Source organism: Arabidopsis lyrata (assembly GCF_000004255.2).
Source record: "Arabidopsis lyrata subsp. lyrata unplaced genomic scaffold ARALYscaffold_1, whole genome shotgun sequence".
NCBI lineage: Eukaryota > Viridiplantae > Streptophyta > Magnoliopsida > Brassicales > Brassicaceae > Arabidopsis > Arabidopsis lyrata.
The window spans coordinates 3,824,519-3,837,856 of NW_003302555.1; the positions used below are offsets into that span (position 1 = coordinate 3,824,519).

Sequence of the window (13,338 nt, forward strand, 5' to 3'; positions counted from 1 at the left end):
GAGTATTTTTACTATTTTTATATATTTTTCAAGTATTTTTGATTATTTGGTTTATAAATAATTAATTATTTTGAAAATATAATTTTATTTCGGGTATTTCGGTTACCCGAAATATTTCGGTTCGGTACCGATTCGGCTACGGTTATTTCGGTTATAGAATTTAGTATCCATTCGGTTATTTTCAAATTTTCGGTTCGGTTTGGTTTTTTTTGCTTCGGTTTCGGTTCGGTACATTCGGTTCGGTTTATTTGCCCAGGCCTAATTTAACCTTTTTATTATCATCAGTGGTTAAAATATCCTCTTATGAAAATTTTAAAAACGTTGCAAGTTTCATCTTCAAACCTATCTATTATCATTACTAACTAGGTGATTGCCCGCGCGCATGCGCGGGAAGAATGCTGCATCCTCTTATGAAACTTGCAACGATGAATGGACTGTGTACTTTTCTTATCATTTATCTCCGTATTTGATGTGGAATTTTCATAAACATAAAACATACTTTCGTAATATTGACAAGGGATACTCTAACATGATATTTTTGGGCTAGACCGAGCTTTGGCCCTAATTGACATGGTTAGTGATGAGTTTGGTAACCTCTAGTCTGACTTTATTTTTTTATGGAAATAAACTTTTTTTTTTTTTAACTTCAAACACTCCAATATATTAAGTTAAAAGCATACAAACTCTCCTCTAAAGAGTGCCGAACAAAGACCAATAAACTTACACAGGAGGATAGATAACCACAGTATGTTGCTTCGAGAGCAATACAACATCCAGGTCTTAATACAACAAGACAAGATAGCTAAGATTGTAGAACTAACAACAAAAGAAATAGAAATACTAGTGATAAAGAGTTCCACCACAAAGGAAGGATTCTTGTAGATGCACCTACCATTAAATTATTCATCCAGTTAAAAGGCATGTAAAAATGTAGGTCAACAACATATCAAATAGTATACTTTACGAGAGTCACACCTTTTTAAATTGGTTTTCCCAATAATGGTTTCAATATGATGCACGTTCATTGTTGATCAACATGTTTAGAGGAGAAGACATTGAATCAAAACCAGGGAATCCAACCTGAAAAAATAAGCAACAGAAGCAACTCTGACTGTCAATCAAATATTCTAGACTTAGTAAGTTCAACCTCTGTGATGGGTAAGAAGACAAAAAATGGATGGTCACAGCATCTAAACATCGTGATAAACAATATGAGCCCGTAGATGGTCACTCAAGTCAATAGAGAAACAGTCTGTTGTGTCCTACGATTTTTTCATTAGAACCCTTACCTGGATTGTATTGCAAGATGGAGTCATTGCAGAGTGATGAACACGTTGCTAACTGATGAGCAGGTAAGTCAAGCTACAAAACAAATGAACAACTAGTCTAAAGAATGCTGTGTGTTGGCATGTGCGTGTAGATTGAAGCTTGCTATTGATTCTTTGGTCTTTTCTCTTTCACAATAATAACTCACCGAGATTTGTAATGAAAGGAACTCCCTGAAATCTAAAAATACAAAAGAAATACGAGGAATGCAAAACACATGAAAATGCATAAAAATAAAAGAAGAACGAAACGCCAAGATTTCATGTAAACCGCTAACCTTCAGGTTCTATTGTGTCATCAAGTATCCAGATCAATTTTATCAAGCAATCCTGAGATGAAATTTTCAGTTCAACCTGTCCGTGTGTAGTTGCATGGTAACAATTTGTGAGAATGTCGGTAAACAATTACCAGTCACCCTCAAAATTGTCGTGTATGAATTAGTTGCTTACTCACATAGTCCAGAGGAGAAGAAATAATTACCTGCAGCCCATTTGCTGTCAAAGACAGTACCTTCTGGTGCATAAGTTGTCTCACGAACACTGAATTCATTACTAACAGGACCATGCTCTGCAGATTGGACTACACACATCTGACATACAAGCAGAAGAGTAAGACTGTTCAAATATTACCATTTTTAACAACACAAGGAGAAAATTTATACGCAAGAATGTAACTACTGCAGTTAGTTATTCACAAGATCTACTAGCAAAGTTGTTAATCCTTCTTACCTGAAGCTCTATTTGATTAGTCCCCAGACGTGCAAAACTGCAAACATATATATGGTCATGTGTAATATGAAGGAAGATTTGACCTTCCAAGATATTACTAGAAACAATTCAAATAGTAAATTGCAAGGGGCAGATACCCATCAGAGCAAACATGCCCGAAGCAGTGGAGGTTAAAATGCTAACACCGACATCATATTGGTAGTCAATGTTCCAGTCTTGTCACTGCAAATTACAGAAGTGCAACCAAGCGTCTCGACTGATGGCAATGACCGTACTATAGCATTCAAACGAGCCACCTAGATACCAAAAGCGACATAACCTATTTAAGCAGCAATATCATAACCAGGAGTAGACTCCTAACGTGTAAAATAACTTTTTCAAAGCATTTTGGACTCAACCTACATTAGAGTGAGCTGACTTGAAACAAGACTGTCATTTGATGACCACAAGAACCACCTACTCTCTGGGAAATCCTTGTTTCCAAGATATCACTTGCACAGTTGCAGTTAATCAATTCTCGCCAGACATGCATCGCATTGCAATTCCAAAAATTCCTCTGCACAGTAGAAATGTCTCGGAGAGCAAGTGAAGAGATAGGCTGCCGCTGCTCTCTGTTGCTGGATAAGAGGATGGAGGTTTGCTCAGTTGCAATCTCTAGCCTCTCTTTTGATTTAGACGGTTCGGACACCAGAGTCGAAACCAGATTTTGCAGAAGCTGGACTCTTTCTCCATGATCCTCAGCGTTACTTCTGAATGTCTTGCCAAAAGACGTACTGATCCTGCGCCACCTCAGAGGAAGATATCTGTCTGGGACCGGAAAATAGTTTCCGGTAGAGAGAACATGGAGTGCGTGCCTGCAGAGAAACCCAGAGAAGTCAAACAGTTGGCAATTGCAGCTTATGATGCCTTCTTGAGGAACCCAATAAACTTTTCTTCCTCCACTGAGTTTTGTGTGGTGCCTCACGAGATACCAGTCATCCATCTCGAAAGATGCGTAGAGAGCTGCAAGCACAAGCTGTGCTTGGAGATTGGAGAAAGCGGAAGGAGTGAGGACTGAGGCTGCTAGAGATTCCATGGGGAAACCAGTTTTAGGCTGATGTTCTGGAGATTATGTTGTATTGTCTGCTGTTCTATGGCTTGGTCTTTGAAATCCACAGCAACAGCCACCTGGATTCCACCTGTTACTCAAATAAGTAACAGCAAATTCAATACACGTAAAAAAACATTTCATGAGATAAAATGCATAAACCCTATATAATAAATGGTTGAACCATTAATATATATAAGAGCTCAAAATAGCTCACTTCATTATCCATAGTCATTCTTCTTACAATGAGTAACATATTCAGTTCCAATATAGAAGATTTCATCTAGACCAGCAACGAGTAAACACTGTCAGGAGGAGAAGAAAACATACTGGTTCTACAAATTGAGGTAGCCGGGTTTGTGCGCTCAAGAACCTCTGAATCAAGGAGTTGATTGGCTTTGGATCGGCCAGTCAAAGTCATTCCAGCTAAAAAATGGTTTCTCAGGTATGGTAAAGAACACAAGGAATGTGCGACATACAGTTTGTTTATGTGGAGTCCAAAGGAGTTCACCATGTCTCTTCCAACCCAACTCGAACTCCTCAATGGATTCCAGATGTTAGATGCGGATAGAATTCAACTCCAGTCACTGTACCGCTCCCCAAGACCAGCATTAAACCAGGATGGAAACTTTCCAACAACTATCCATATGCAGAGTTCATGCTTAGATGGCTTCTTTGAGTTACATATTCGTCCTACTCACAGACAATTTCCAAGAATTTAAAAAGTAAATAAGTGGAAAAGAAACTTTATCAGCTTAGTATGCCATTTTGTTACTTGTAGTGCCCATGACCACGATCTAAAATTTTCATCCCATAGAAGTACACAACAGAAGAAGCAATGCACACCATAGTTATTAACTCGAACCCATATTCCAAGCGGCATCTCAACTGCACTTAAGCAATGTGTTGTATCGAAAACTACAGCATCTCCAAAGATTCCATATGACTGAATGGAAGATGCATATGACCAGGCAATAATTTCTAGCTTATCATTTGCATCCAACGTAAACTCAAACTTAAAGTTAGGGTCTTTCTCCTTTATGCTTTGGCACATCCTCAGGAAATCAATGTTCTCATCCTCAGGATCGAGTTTCTTGAAGGACTGAAGCATATTCCTGACATCCTTTTCAGTGAATGGTAAAAAGCCTAGCTCGACACACTTCTCAAGCTCTACCATCCGCATCGATAGGTGTGTTACCAGCACGGTGACAAACAAAGTACCGCCTAGTAATTCCTTTTGCATCTCCGTCTTTTCTTTCTGTCCTGTGAAATATCCGCCTATTTTCATGCTTTTCCTTAACAAATATGCATCCATACGAGAACTAAGGTGGTTTATAGCAAGGTAAAGGTTCCCCTGTGAGGGTTAAGGAGGGTTCTAGTAGACTATGCAGAAGCTGCTAAAAGTAACAATACATAAAACGAAAAATACAGAAACGCCAGTCCACTCGACCCAGGACAATGGCGTGACCTATAAAGCAGTGAACATGAGACTGAAAAGAAGAAAACAGGTACGCCACGGTAGATGGATTCCAATCCTCAAATATGTTGCAGGGATAAGTTGTCTGTCTAAGTTCATCAGAAATGAGATTATTCATTTTCATATAACTACAATGAAACATATGATCAGCAACTTGGGGAATAAGTTCAAAAATGCTGAGGTTGACACACATGAATGATGAAATAATCTGTAAAATGCAGCTGGAGATCAAAACCTAACCAGTTCGCTATAAGTCTAGGACCACCATCAGAGTAAATAAACAACCATATAAAGCCAGCCACAGTTGCCAGACGCCAACATAAACTGCAAAGAAAGATAAACAAATTAAGCAGATAGGTCCTCTTCAGGGATAAATGCTTGGCGCAAATTCAACTTTCACTACTTGACCACAAAGATTCCAATATATTAGTTTAGCATAAATGATTAAAATTAGTTACAAAGCCACCATTTTTGTTTACCTCTGATAACCAGATAGTGGAAGAATTACCACCCAGTGACCATTGCTTCACCAACCTGGAATTCAACAACAATCAAAGCAATAATGAAGATAAAATGTCTAAGTAGTTTGAAAATAAATTGGCACATTACAGGGAGATAGTTATTGAGAAGTTCAAAACCCCTTCTTCAAGTTTAATGACAAGTACCATCATCATTAGAACCATAATGTTTGTAATCAAATCAGTATAGTATTACGAGCTCTGTGCGTGAATTCAAACTGATGCTATATCGTGCGACAGCAAACATATATCAAGTTACATCTCTCCATGAACTAAAATCCACAAGGAGTTAATACAGTTACAGCTGCTACTTTTCGGGGTTTTTGCCTTCCTAACATCGGAATCTTATCTATTAAAACCAATGGCAATGGTACGCAATTCATCGGTTACCAAATTGACCCACAGAAGTTGAACCTACACTTGATCACCATAACAGTTATAAATTTCGGACAAGCTTTATAAAAGTAAACTCTGCAGATAATACTATCACAAAATTGATGCGATTGAATTGAAGACCTAAGTCGAAAAGAAAAGAAAAAGATACTTCCAGGCTAAAAAAGTTATCAGGGATTCCCAGTACAGCTGCAACAAATATACAGACCACTTCCCCAATATATGAATTGCTTCTGTGCTGTTATATATAGCCCTTCCTTCTGCAACAACCTGTCAAGACGAGAAAAAGTTTAGGAGGTTGCATCAACAAAGAAACTTACCGCAACTATTGAAGCAAAACTATCATCTTCCAAAATCATAACTGATGCACTCTGGAATTCACAGGGAGCTTGTATAGAAAATGGCTTTGGTTCTAAGTATCATATGTGTTCTTCCATATTATTTTTTGTCAAAAGCAGAAGGATTTGGTTTCTAAGTTGTTGTTTTGCGTTTTCTTTTTTCTCAACAAAGAATGCATTTATTAAATATGGAAATCAGAAAAACATTGTTTTGTCAAAGTCTACAAATATGGCCAAAGTAAAGCCATAGAGGATTCCAAAACTAAGAAAATAAAGTAAAATGTGGCTAAATAAAACCCTGCATCGCTCATATCAAGATTTGAATCTCCACATCGGTGGCTCGTTAATGGTCTTTACCATATGAAGACAGTATAGTGACCCGATCTTCTAACTCCTGTCGAGACATAGAACATTTAAAAAAACATGGTTAATTGGTGAAGCCTTCTTCTTATTATAAATACTCTGTTCTACTTAAAGATGCACAAAATTGTAAACACGAACCTAAGAGAGAGAGAGAGAGAGGGGGACTGGGGGAGAGAGAGTAATCTAGTGCGGGATTATTCACCTGCACCAAAACAAGGAACAAACCAACGAGCCTCTCCAATCAAGATGCCGCGGTGTCGAATAGGTTTGATAGCCTGCTTAGGAATCTCATACGCAGAGATCTTGTGCGTAGGAAATTCATAGGTAGCAACTTCCCGAATAGATGAATTAGAAGTGTGACAGTAATATATGGAATCTTTCTTGATACCGGATACGCCTTTGGTTGGCAAAGTGACGCTCAAATCCCAAACCAACGACTCCTCGTCCTCGAAAGAATGCACTCTCTCCCAGTCCGCAGCATCGTCGTCGTCGCCCAACCCTTGCACCCGAAACGACTCCTTCGTCTCTCTTTTGCTACTCATCTTGTAGATTTGGAACGGGATTCTTTTGTGAGTGACTGTCACCCATTGGATCATCACAACATCTCCAGACGTGGTTAGTCTCATTCCCCTCCTACGATTAGGAAACTCGGTAACAAACGGTCGATGGGAGTATGGATGATTGTCGATTTGTCTAGGCAAGTCTCCAAGAGAAAAGTCCAAGATTCTGATGCTACCATTGTAAGTATGTATGTAAAGCTTCTCGTCTTTGTAGGCCATATCCAAACACCCGAATAGCTTCCCACAAGTGCTTGCCGGAATCTCAAACCACTCTTGCTCTCTTTTCCTGCAATAATATATGTAGGCACCCGGATGACATGCCTCTTTGTACGACCACACAACTAAGTAGTCTTTGGTTTTTTCGTCTACCCACAGAACCGAATTCCCCACTACTACACTGTTTATTCTGAAATCGTCGAAGAGTAGGTGGAAAATATAGTTACCGGGTCTCTCGAACTTTGTGCCGCTGTTTGAATATTCAAGAGGTGGGAGACGAATGAGCTCTGGCGTGAAGGGATTAATGATGTAGAAATTTATTTCCTTGTCAAAGACCAAGACCCAACTCCCACAACTCGCCACGCCACGACACTCGGCAAAGCGACCTAGGTTTTGTGTTCTGTAAAACTTTTCTTCTTCCGAATTAAACATGAGCCAGTGCGTGTCTTCGTAGAGAATCAGCCACGGAGTATGGTTTTTTCTAGGTGAGGATGATTTGGAAGCAAAGTACCACGACGAACAAACGGTCTTAGCTCGAGCAAAATCTGTAAAGCTCAAGTGCTTGAAAACCAATGACCAGATGTCTGTGACAAGTTCCGACCAATTCGGAGTATCACCATCTGTTGCCATCGCTGTAATTGATTTCGTATGCATCGGTTGAGGTTGAATTTATACACACAATCACAAACTAGGGTTTTCCGGAAAAAAAAAAAAGAATTTTGATATTTCTTTCTTGTAAGAAAGGAAATTTACCGTCCTAAATTTTAGGAAATCCAACCAAGGATCAATTGAATTCCAATTCCGTCTCCAGAAATCCTGCAAGCACAAATTTCGCAAGGCAGATTCAGATTTCAAAGATAGTGAGAAATCATAAGCAAAAGGAGAAGCAATGTTGACGGGGATCGAATAGCTTGCGCCGACTTGAGCAAAGGTACTCACATTTTTCGTCTGATTTGATTTTTCTTATTGGGTATTTTGGGATGTCTGCGGTTTGTACTGCACGGAAGATGACAGTATCGTCTGACTCTCGATGCTTTATTTGTTTTGACAAAATGTCACAAATGCTTTCATCCGATATCGAAAGTGCGGGGAAGATTTAGTTATTGAAGAGGCCCGAGGAGGGATAGTGGGAGAAGGACCATGTTCTGAGGACGATTGCTTTGGCTGCTTGAATCATTTCGAGCATGATCTGCAGATTGAATTTGGCTACTTCCTTACGATCTCGGGTTGGGCTTTTACTGGGTCTAGAATTGTTTAAGAAGATCGAAGCCCAAGTCATCGGTTATTTCCCTTTTGTGCCATTGTGTCCTTTTGTTCTGCTATATATGCTTGCTTTATCATTTCTTTTTATTTTGGATTTAATGTAAGCTGGATTTAATACGACTTTTTTTTCTTTTACAAGTTGCAATATTGGTAGTATTAAAAAAAAAAATTCCCTCGTAGCTTATTATTATTTTCTTATGCTCTAATCGATTTTTTTTTTTTTTATATATAAGAGTTTAATGTGTCATTAAACCTGCCAAAAAATCTGTATTTAAAAGAAATTCCCTAATACCCTTTTCCTATATTTTGATTTTCAGTCTGAAAGCAAAAAACCCATCTCCTCTTTTGTGAGCTTCTTCATAGAAGAACAGTAGTCAATAGTCATCGACCCTGTAAAAAACCACCTCATTCATCAAATTAACTGTCATATGAAATGTTGACAAAATAGAAATATGATTTGAATTTTACCCTGCCAAAGTACCACGACAAACAAACGGTCTTAGCTCGACCAAAATCTGTAAAGCTCAAGTGCTTGAAAACCAGTGACCATATGTCTGTGACAAGTTCCGACCAATTCCGAGTATCATCAGTTCATCACCATCTGTTGACGTCGCTCTAATCGATTTTGTATGCATCGGTTGCGTTACGTATTTATTTATAGACACATTTATCACAAGTAGGCCAGTTTTTTTTTTTTACTTTTTTTAGCATTAGTGATTTTTTTCGCATTAAAAAGGAAAATCTTATAAGGAAATTTTAAAAAAAAAAATTGAGTAAAAAGGTAAATAAAACTCTTATTTCGTTTTTGTCATGTTTTCACCCGCGAGATCGGAGAACAACTCAAATCTCTCCGGCCTTAACCACTTTCTCCGGCGAAATCCCTAATTTCTAGGAAATCTTCCGTCAGCCAAGGATCAATCGAATTCCGATTCCGTCTGCAGAAACCCTTCAAGGCAAATTTCAGATGTAGAAATCGAAGATAGTGAGAAATTATAAGCGAAAGAAAGAGAAGAATTGGTGAAGGGAGGCTCGAGGAATAATGAGACAAGGACCATGTTCTGAAGAAGATTGCTTTATCTTGTTGAAGCAGTTCGAGCATGTTCTTGAATCTGACCCTCTTATGTGAGTCTCATGTTCTTATTAATTGGTTTGAGCTTTGAATTGAATTTGGTTTCTTCCTCTTCTCTTACCATTATCCTCACTCCTAAGTTAATGCTTCCTCTTACTTTGTTTTGTCACTCTGAATTCAGTGATGAAGTAGGGTTTATTCACCCCTCACAGTTCAACCTGCTGGATGAAGAAGCAGGTTTCTCCAATGTGTATCAAAATGAACTCCAGCCTAACAATGGAACCTCAAGAAAGTTCTGGAATCAAGATCACAAATTGGGAATATCAACTGATATTCTTGTTCAATTATGTAAATATGCCAAACATGCGTTTCTGCTTGCGCTTGATGAGTACAAACGCCATGGAAATATCTCTTGTTCCCCCAGTACTCCCGAGAGTGAAGTCATGAAGCATAGCCAAGCTGTTTTGCTGTTAAGCTCAGACTTTGGAACTGCATGGAATGCTAGGTACTCATATAAGTAATAATTGTTCTAATATGTTTCCTAGTGTTTAACCTCATCTTGTATGTGTGTCCTGGAGATAGGAAGTTGATTTTGTCAAAAAAGGATCAACTTTCGGCATTCACGCAAGAACTTCGTCTTTCTGGGCTCATTCTTTCAAATTCTCCTAAGAGTGAGTCAACATGGAGCCATAGGTCAGTCTTTATGATTCATTGTATTCATTAGAATCATTGTTTCCCATCATTGTTATCCTTTAGTAATGCAAGCACACTTTCTGATCTTAAGTGCATTTTAATTTCTGTTACAGCCTGAATAGTTCCTACTTGTTCTTGTCCATTTACTTTCCTCGTAATATTTGGTTTTCATTTTAACAGAAGGTGGATAATTAAGATGATTTCCCTGGGATTTCCTACACTACAAGTGATTATAACCAAAGAATCTGAGTTAGTGGAATCAATAGGCGAGGTTTAGTTCCAGATTTGATGCTTACATTAATGAAAGTTCATCATATATCTGATGAAACAAATATTGGTTTCTCCTAATCTTCACAATTTGGCTATCATGTATATATTAAATGGTCGATCACTCTGACCATTCCTACTTATATGACAAGACCACTTACTTTGTTCCTAAAAGAAACTAGCTCCTAATCAAAATTCATGCCTTTTGCAGAGATCAAAGATGAACTATCGTGCATGGTATCACCGTTTGATTAATTAGTGTAGAGATGGGCACGGTATGAAGATCTAGCACCTATCATAGGGATCTGTTATTAAAGAAACCACCAAGTTGGATTTTGTAGACGCACCCCAAGTACATAATTTCTCTCAGAGTTTTTTGGACGACAAAGATAGTTTGTAAACAGTTTGTTGTCGACTTGTCGTGCTACTATGGAGATGATCGAATTAGTGACTTATTTGAGTTGTTACAAATTTTCTTTCAGGCCCTATGGCTTCACCGGCGGTTCCTCTCTCTTAATTGGATAATGTATTTCACTTGCAATGATTCAGATGTTTCACCTGAACCCGGAGAGAGTATCATTATGAATGAAGAAATTGCCATCTTCATTAATAATGAGATCCGTCTCCTAGAATCTGCTATGACTGTTCCGGATACCAAATTTGAAGATTTCCAAGCTCAAGCATTGCATACTGGTGTCTACATGCTATGGCTGACAAAGGTAACAGTGATCTTGTCCAAATAAAGTCATCAAAAAAATTGCCAATATTGTCAATCACACGTGTGCAGAAAATAGCAGAATGATGGAAATATGGTGGACTTGACGTTTTCTCTGATGATTCATTGATTTTCTGGTATGCATTCGTTTATGAGCAGAAAATGCCAGAATTGTGGAGAATGCTTGAGGAGAAGCTTGGAACAGAGAAAGTGAAGTGTGTAATGAGCACAATTGCTCAAGAGAGACCCTCACATCATTTGGTGAATGTCTGAAGGTTCTCTTGAGAGTTCAAAATGCAATATCTTCTTACACTTTTACGTTAATTAGCCAGAAGACTGCAGTCTCCATAAATTGTTGTCAAACCATGTCTCAGAACCTCTGTTTGACATTTTTCCTTTGCCGACATAGCTTAATAAGTTGATTAATGAAGAAGTTGACCGATAAACCTTTGTTATCAAGTGTTACACGAGTCTTTGTAGCTCAATCTCGATGCTTATTTGTCTTGAAAATGTCACAAAAGCTTTCATCAGATATCGAAAGGGGACGATCAAATTCTTGGGTGCTCTCCTTGGACAAAAACAAATCTCGAATGCTCTTGTTTTAAAAAAAAACAATTTTATTTTCATTTTCTTTAATCCAAAGAGAGTAAAAGAGACAATAACCCCTTATATTATATATTCAGTTATTTACCAGTCCAAGTATGGCAATTGGGTCATCCATATCCGAATTCGTTGTTATCGGATCAAATCTATTTAAAATCTTCTTTTTTTTTTTTCTGTTGAATCACAAATTTTCGTTTTCTCCTGCATAAAACAAAAATTCAACTATGTACAACTTGGGTATATCTACGCACACTTCCAAATTTTTGTATGTATAACTAGATATTCAACTATGTACAAATTTTTGTATGTACGCGGGTCTATATTTTCCCTAAATAAAAAAATGATTTTTTTTAGAATGATCTATAGATATATGGTATACCGCATGTCAATATTTTATAACTAAAAAATCAAAATTTAAGTTGTATTTGTTTTATTTAGTGTTTAAGATTGTATAATTGTATTTTGATCGCTAATTCTAGGATTTCACCCGTAATATACCATCCCGTATTAATATCGATCTAAATCCGTCCCACTATATAACCCCATCCCGTGAAATTAAACATCATTTTTGTAATTTTTTTTATAAAGTTCAAATATTTCTAATATTTGAAACTTCATAAAAGTTTTAATACGACCCAAACTTCATAATTGTATTTTGATTGTTATATCTAGGATTTCACCCGTAGTATACCGTCTCGTATTAATATCTTTTATAAATATTTATAATGTTTAAACTACTTATAAATTCTTATAAAATTCAAATATTTATAATATTTGAAACTTCATAAAAGTTATAATATTATAAATAATTAAAACGTTTAATAAAGTTAGACTTTTTTAAAAGTTTAAATAATTATAATATTTATTTTTTTAATAAATTTTAAATATTTGGATCCACATTTATACTATATACTATAGAAATTAGAGTTTATGAGTTTAATAAGTATACTTTAATAAGAATTATTACAGTAATAAAATTTACAATCAATTATATATGTCTTACAATTTGGATGTATGAAATTGTTGATCTCATTTGTAAGCATGAGTGGAATTCAAAACATTTGGGTTATAGTTTGTATTTTCGTTTTTTATTTTTTCGTTTAAGTTTTTTAAAAATCAATGCTATCAAAGTGTAGTTATCTTTTATATATATATATATATTAAGATTATCATTAAACATGAAGATTTACCTAGAAAAAATAGGGTGAATAAAAAAAACTAACCATATGAAAGAATCTGACGTAAATTTAAAGCATATGCTCTTGATAATGGCAATCATCAATGGGTTGCTCATCTTGTATAAGATTATCTGCGCAAGACATCAAATGTTTAGTAAATTCATGAATCAGAAAAATGAAAGTTCATATAACAAATAAAGATTGGAATGGGTAAGAAGAGGTATTTGTTTGATGAGTCTTCTAATCGAGTAAAACTGTGGTATTTATAGGGTAGGTAGGCATCTAGGTTTATTGTTAAGGTAGTTTGATAATATCTTGGAGAGAAAGTAGAAAATCAAAGATATTATATACAACGAAAGTTTAGGATATGTTTAAGGAAAGATTAGGAAATCGTTATATAACAAAATTTATTTGAAAAAGATTGTAAATGATTTGGTTTTGCAGAGAATCTTAAAAAAAAGCTAAGCAACCATTTAAAAGGAATAGAGCCGATTAATGTGGTAATTAGTTTAGGAAATCACATTAAACCGAATTAAAAAAATAA

General features: G+C 36.5%; 1 protein-coding gene, 2 long non-coding RNA genes and 2 pseudogenes across 5 annotated transcripts; 2 read left to right on the forward strand and 3 right to left on the reverse strand.

Moving 5' to 3' along the window:
• Positions 1-715: 715 nt before the first annotated feature.
• On the reverse strand, positions 716-1,283 carry LOC110224939. Its single transcript, XR_002329394.1, has 2 exons — positions 976-1,283; positions 716-888 (listed from the first exon to the last, which is right to left on the reverse strand). It is a non-coding gene; the product is annotated as an uncharacterized LOC110224939 (long non-coding RNA).
• A 2,137-nt stretch (positions 1,284-3,420) lies between these two features.
• LOC110225005 lies at positions 3,421-5,088 on the reverse strand (annotated as a pseudogene).
• Positions 5,089-6,023: 935 nt separating this feature from the next.
• Positions 6,024-8,132, reverse strand: LOC9328603 (F-box protein At1g10110). 3 transcript variants are annotated; one of them, XM_021012904.1, is made up of 4 exons: positions 7,946-8,132; positions 7,760-7,822; positions 6,433-7,638; positions 6,024-6,261 (listed from the first exon to the last, which is right to left on the reverse strand). In XM_021012904.1, the coding sequence occupies exons 3-4, from the start codon at positions 7,634-7,636 to the stop codon at positions 6,221-6,223; spliced, it is 1,245 nt and encodes a 414-aa protein (XP_020868563.1). In that variant the 5' UTR covers positions 7,637-7,638; positions 7,760-7,822; positions 7,946-8,132; the 3' UTR covers positions 6,024-6,220. The 3 variants fall into 3 exon arrangements, 2 of the variants coding, with proteins under 2 accessions (XP_020868563.1, XP_020868562.1); XR_002329393.1 differs by having other exon boundaries at positions 6,369-7,822; positions 7,946-8,130; XM_021012903.1 differs by having other exon boundaries at positions 6,433-7,822.
• On the forward strand, positions 7,829-8,404 carry LOC110224940. Its single transcript, XR_002329395.1, has 2 exons — positions 7,829-7,937; positions 8,091-8,404. It is a non-coding gene; the product is annotated as an uncharacterized LOC110224940 (long non-coding RNA).
• A 656-nt stretch (positions 8,405-9,060) lies between these two features.
• LOC9328604 lies at positions 9,061-11,459 on the forward strand (annotated as a pseudogene).
• Positions 11,460-13,338: the final 1,879 nt, after the last annotated feature.

Excerpts from the sequence above, each read along its gene's own strand:
- LOC9328603 (XM_021012903.1), bottom strand. The coding sequence starts at position 7,660 with ATGCATACGAAATCAATTACAGCGATGGCAACAGATGGTGATACTCCG. Across the intron at positions 6,262-6,432 it reads TGTTCCTTGTTTTGGTGCAG|GAGTTAGAAGATCGGGTCAC; the intron begins GTGAATAATCCC and ends ATGTCTCGACAG.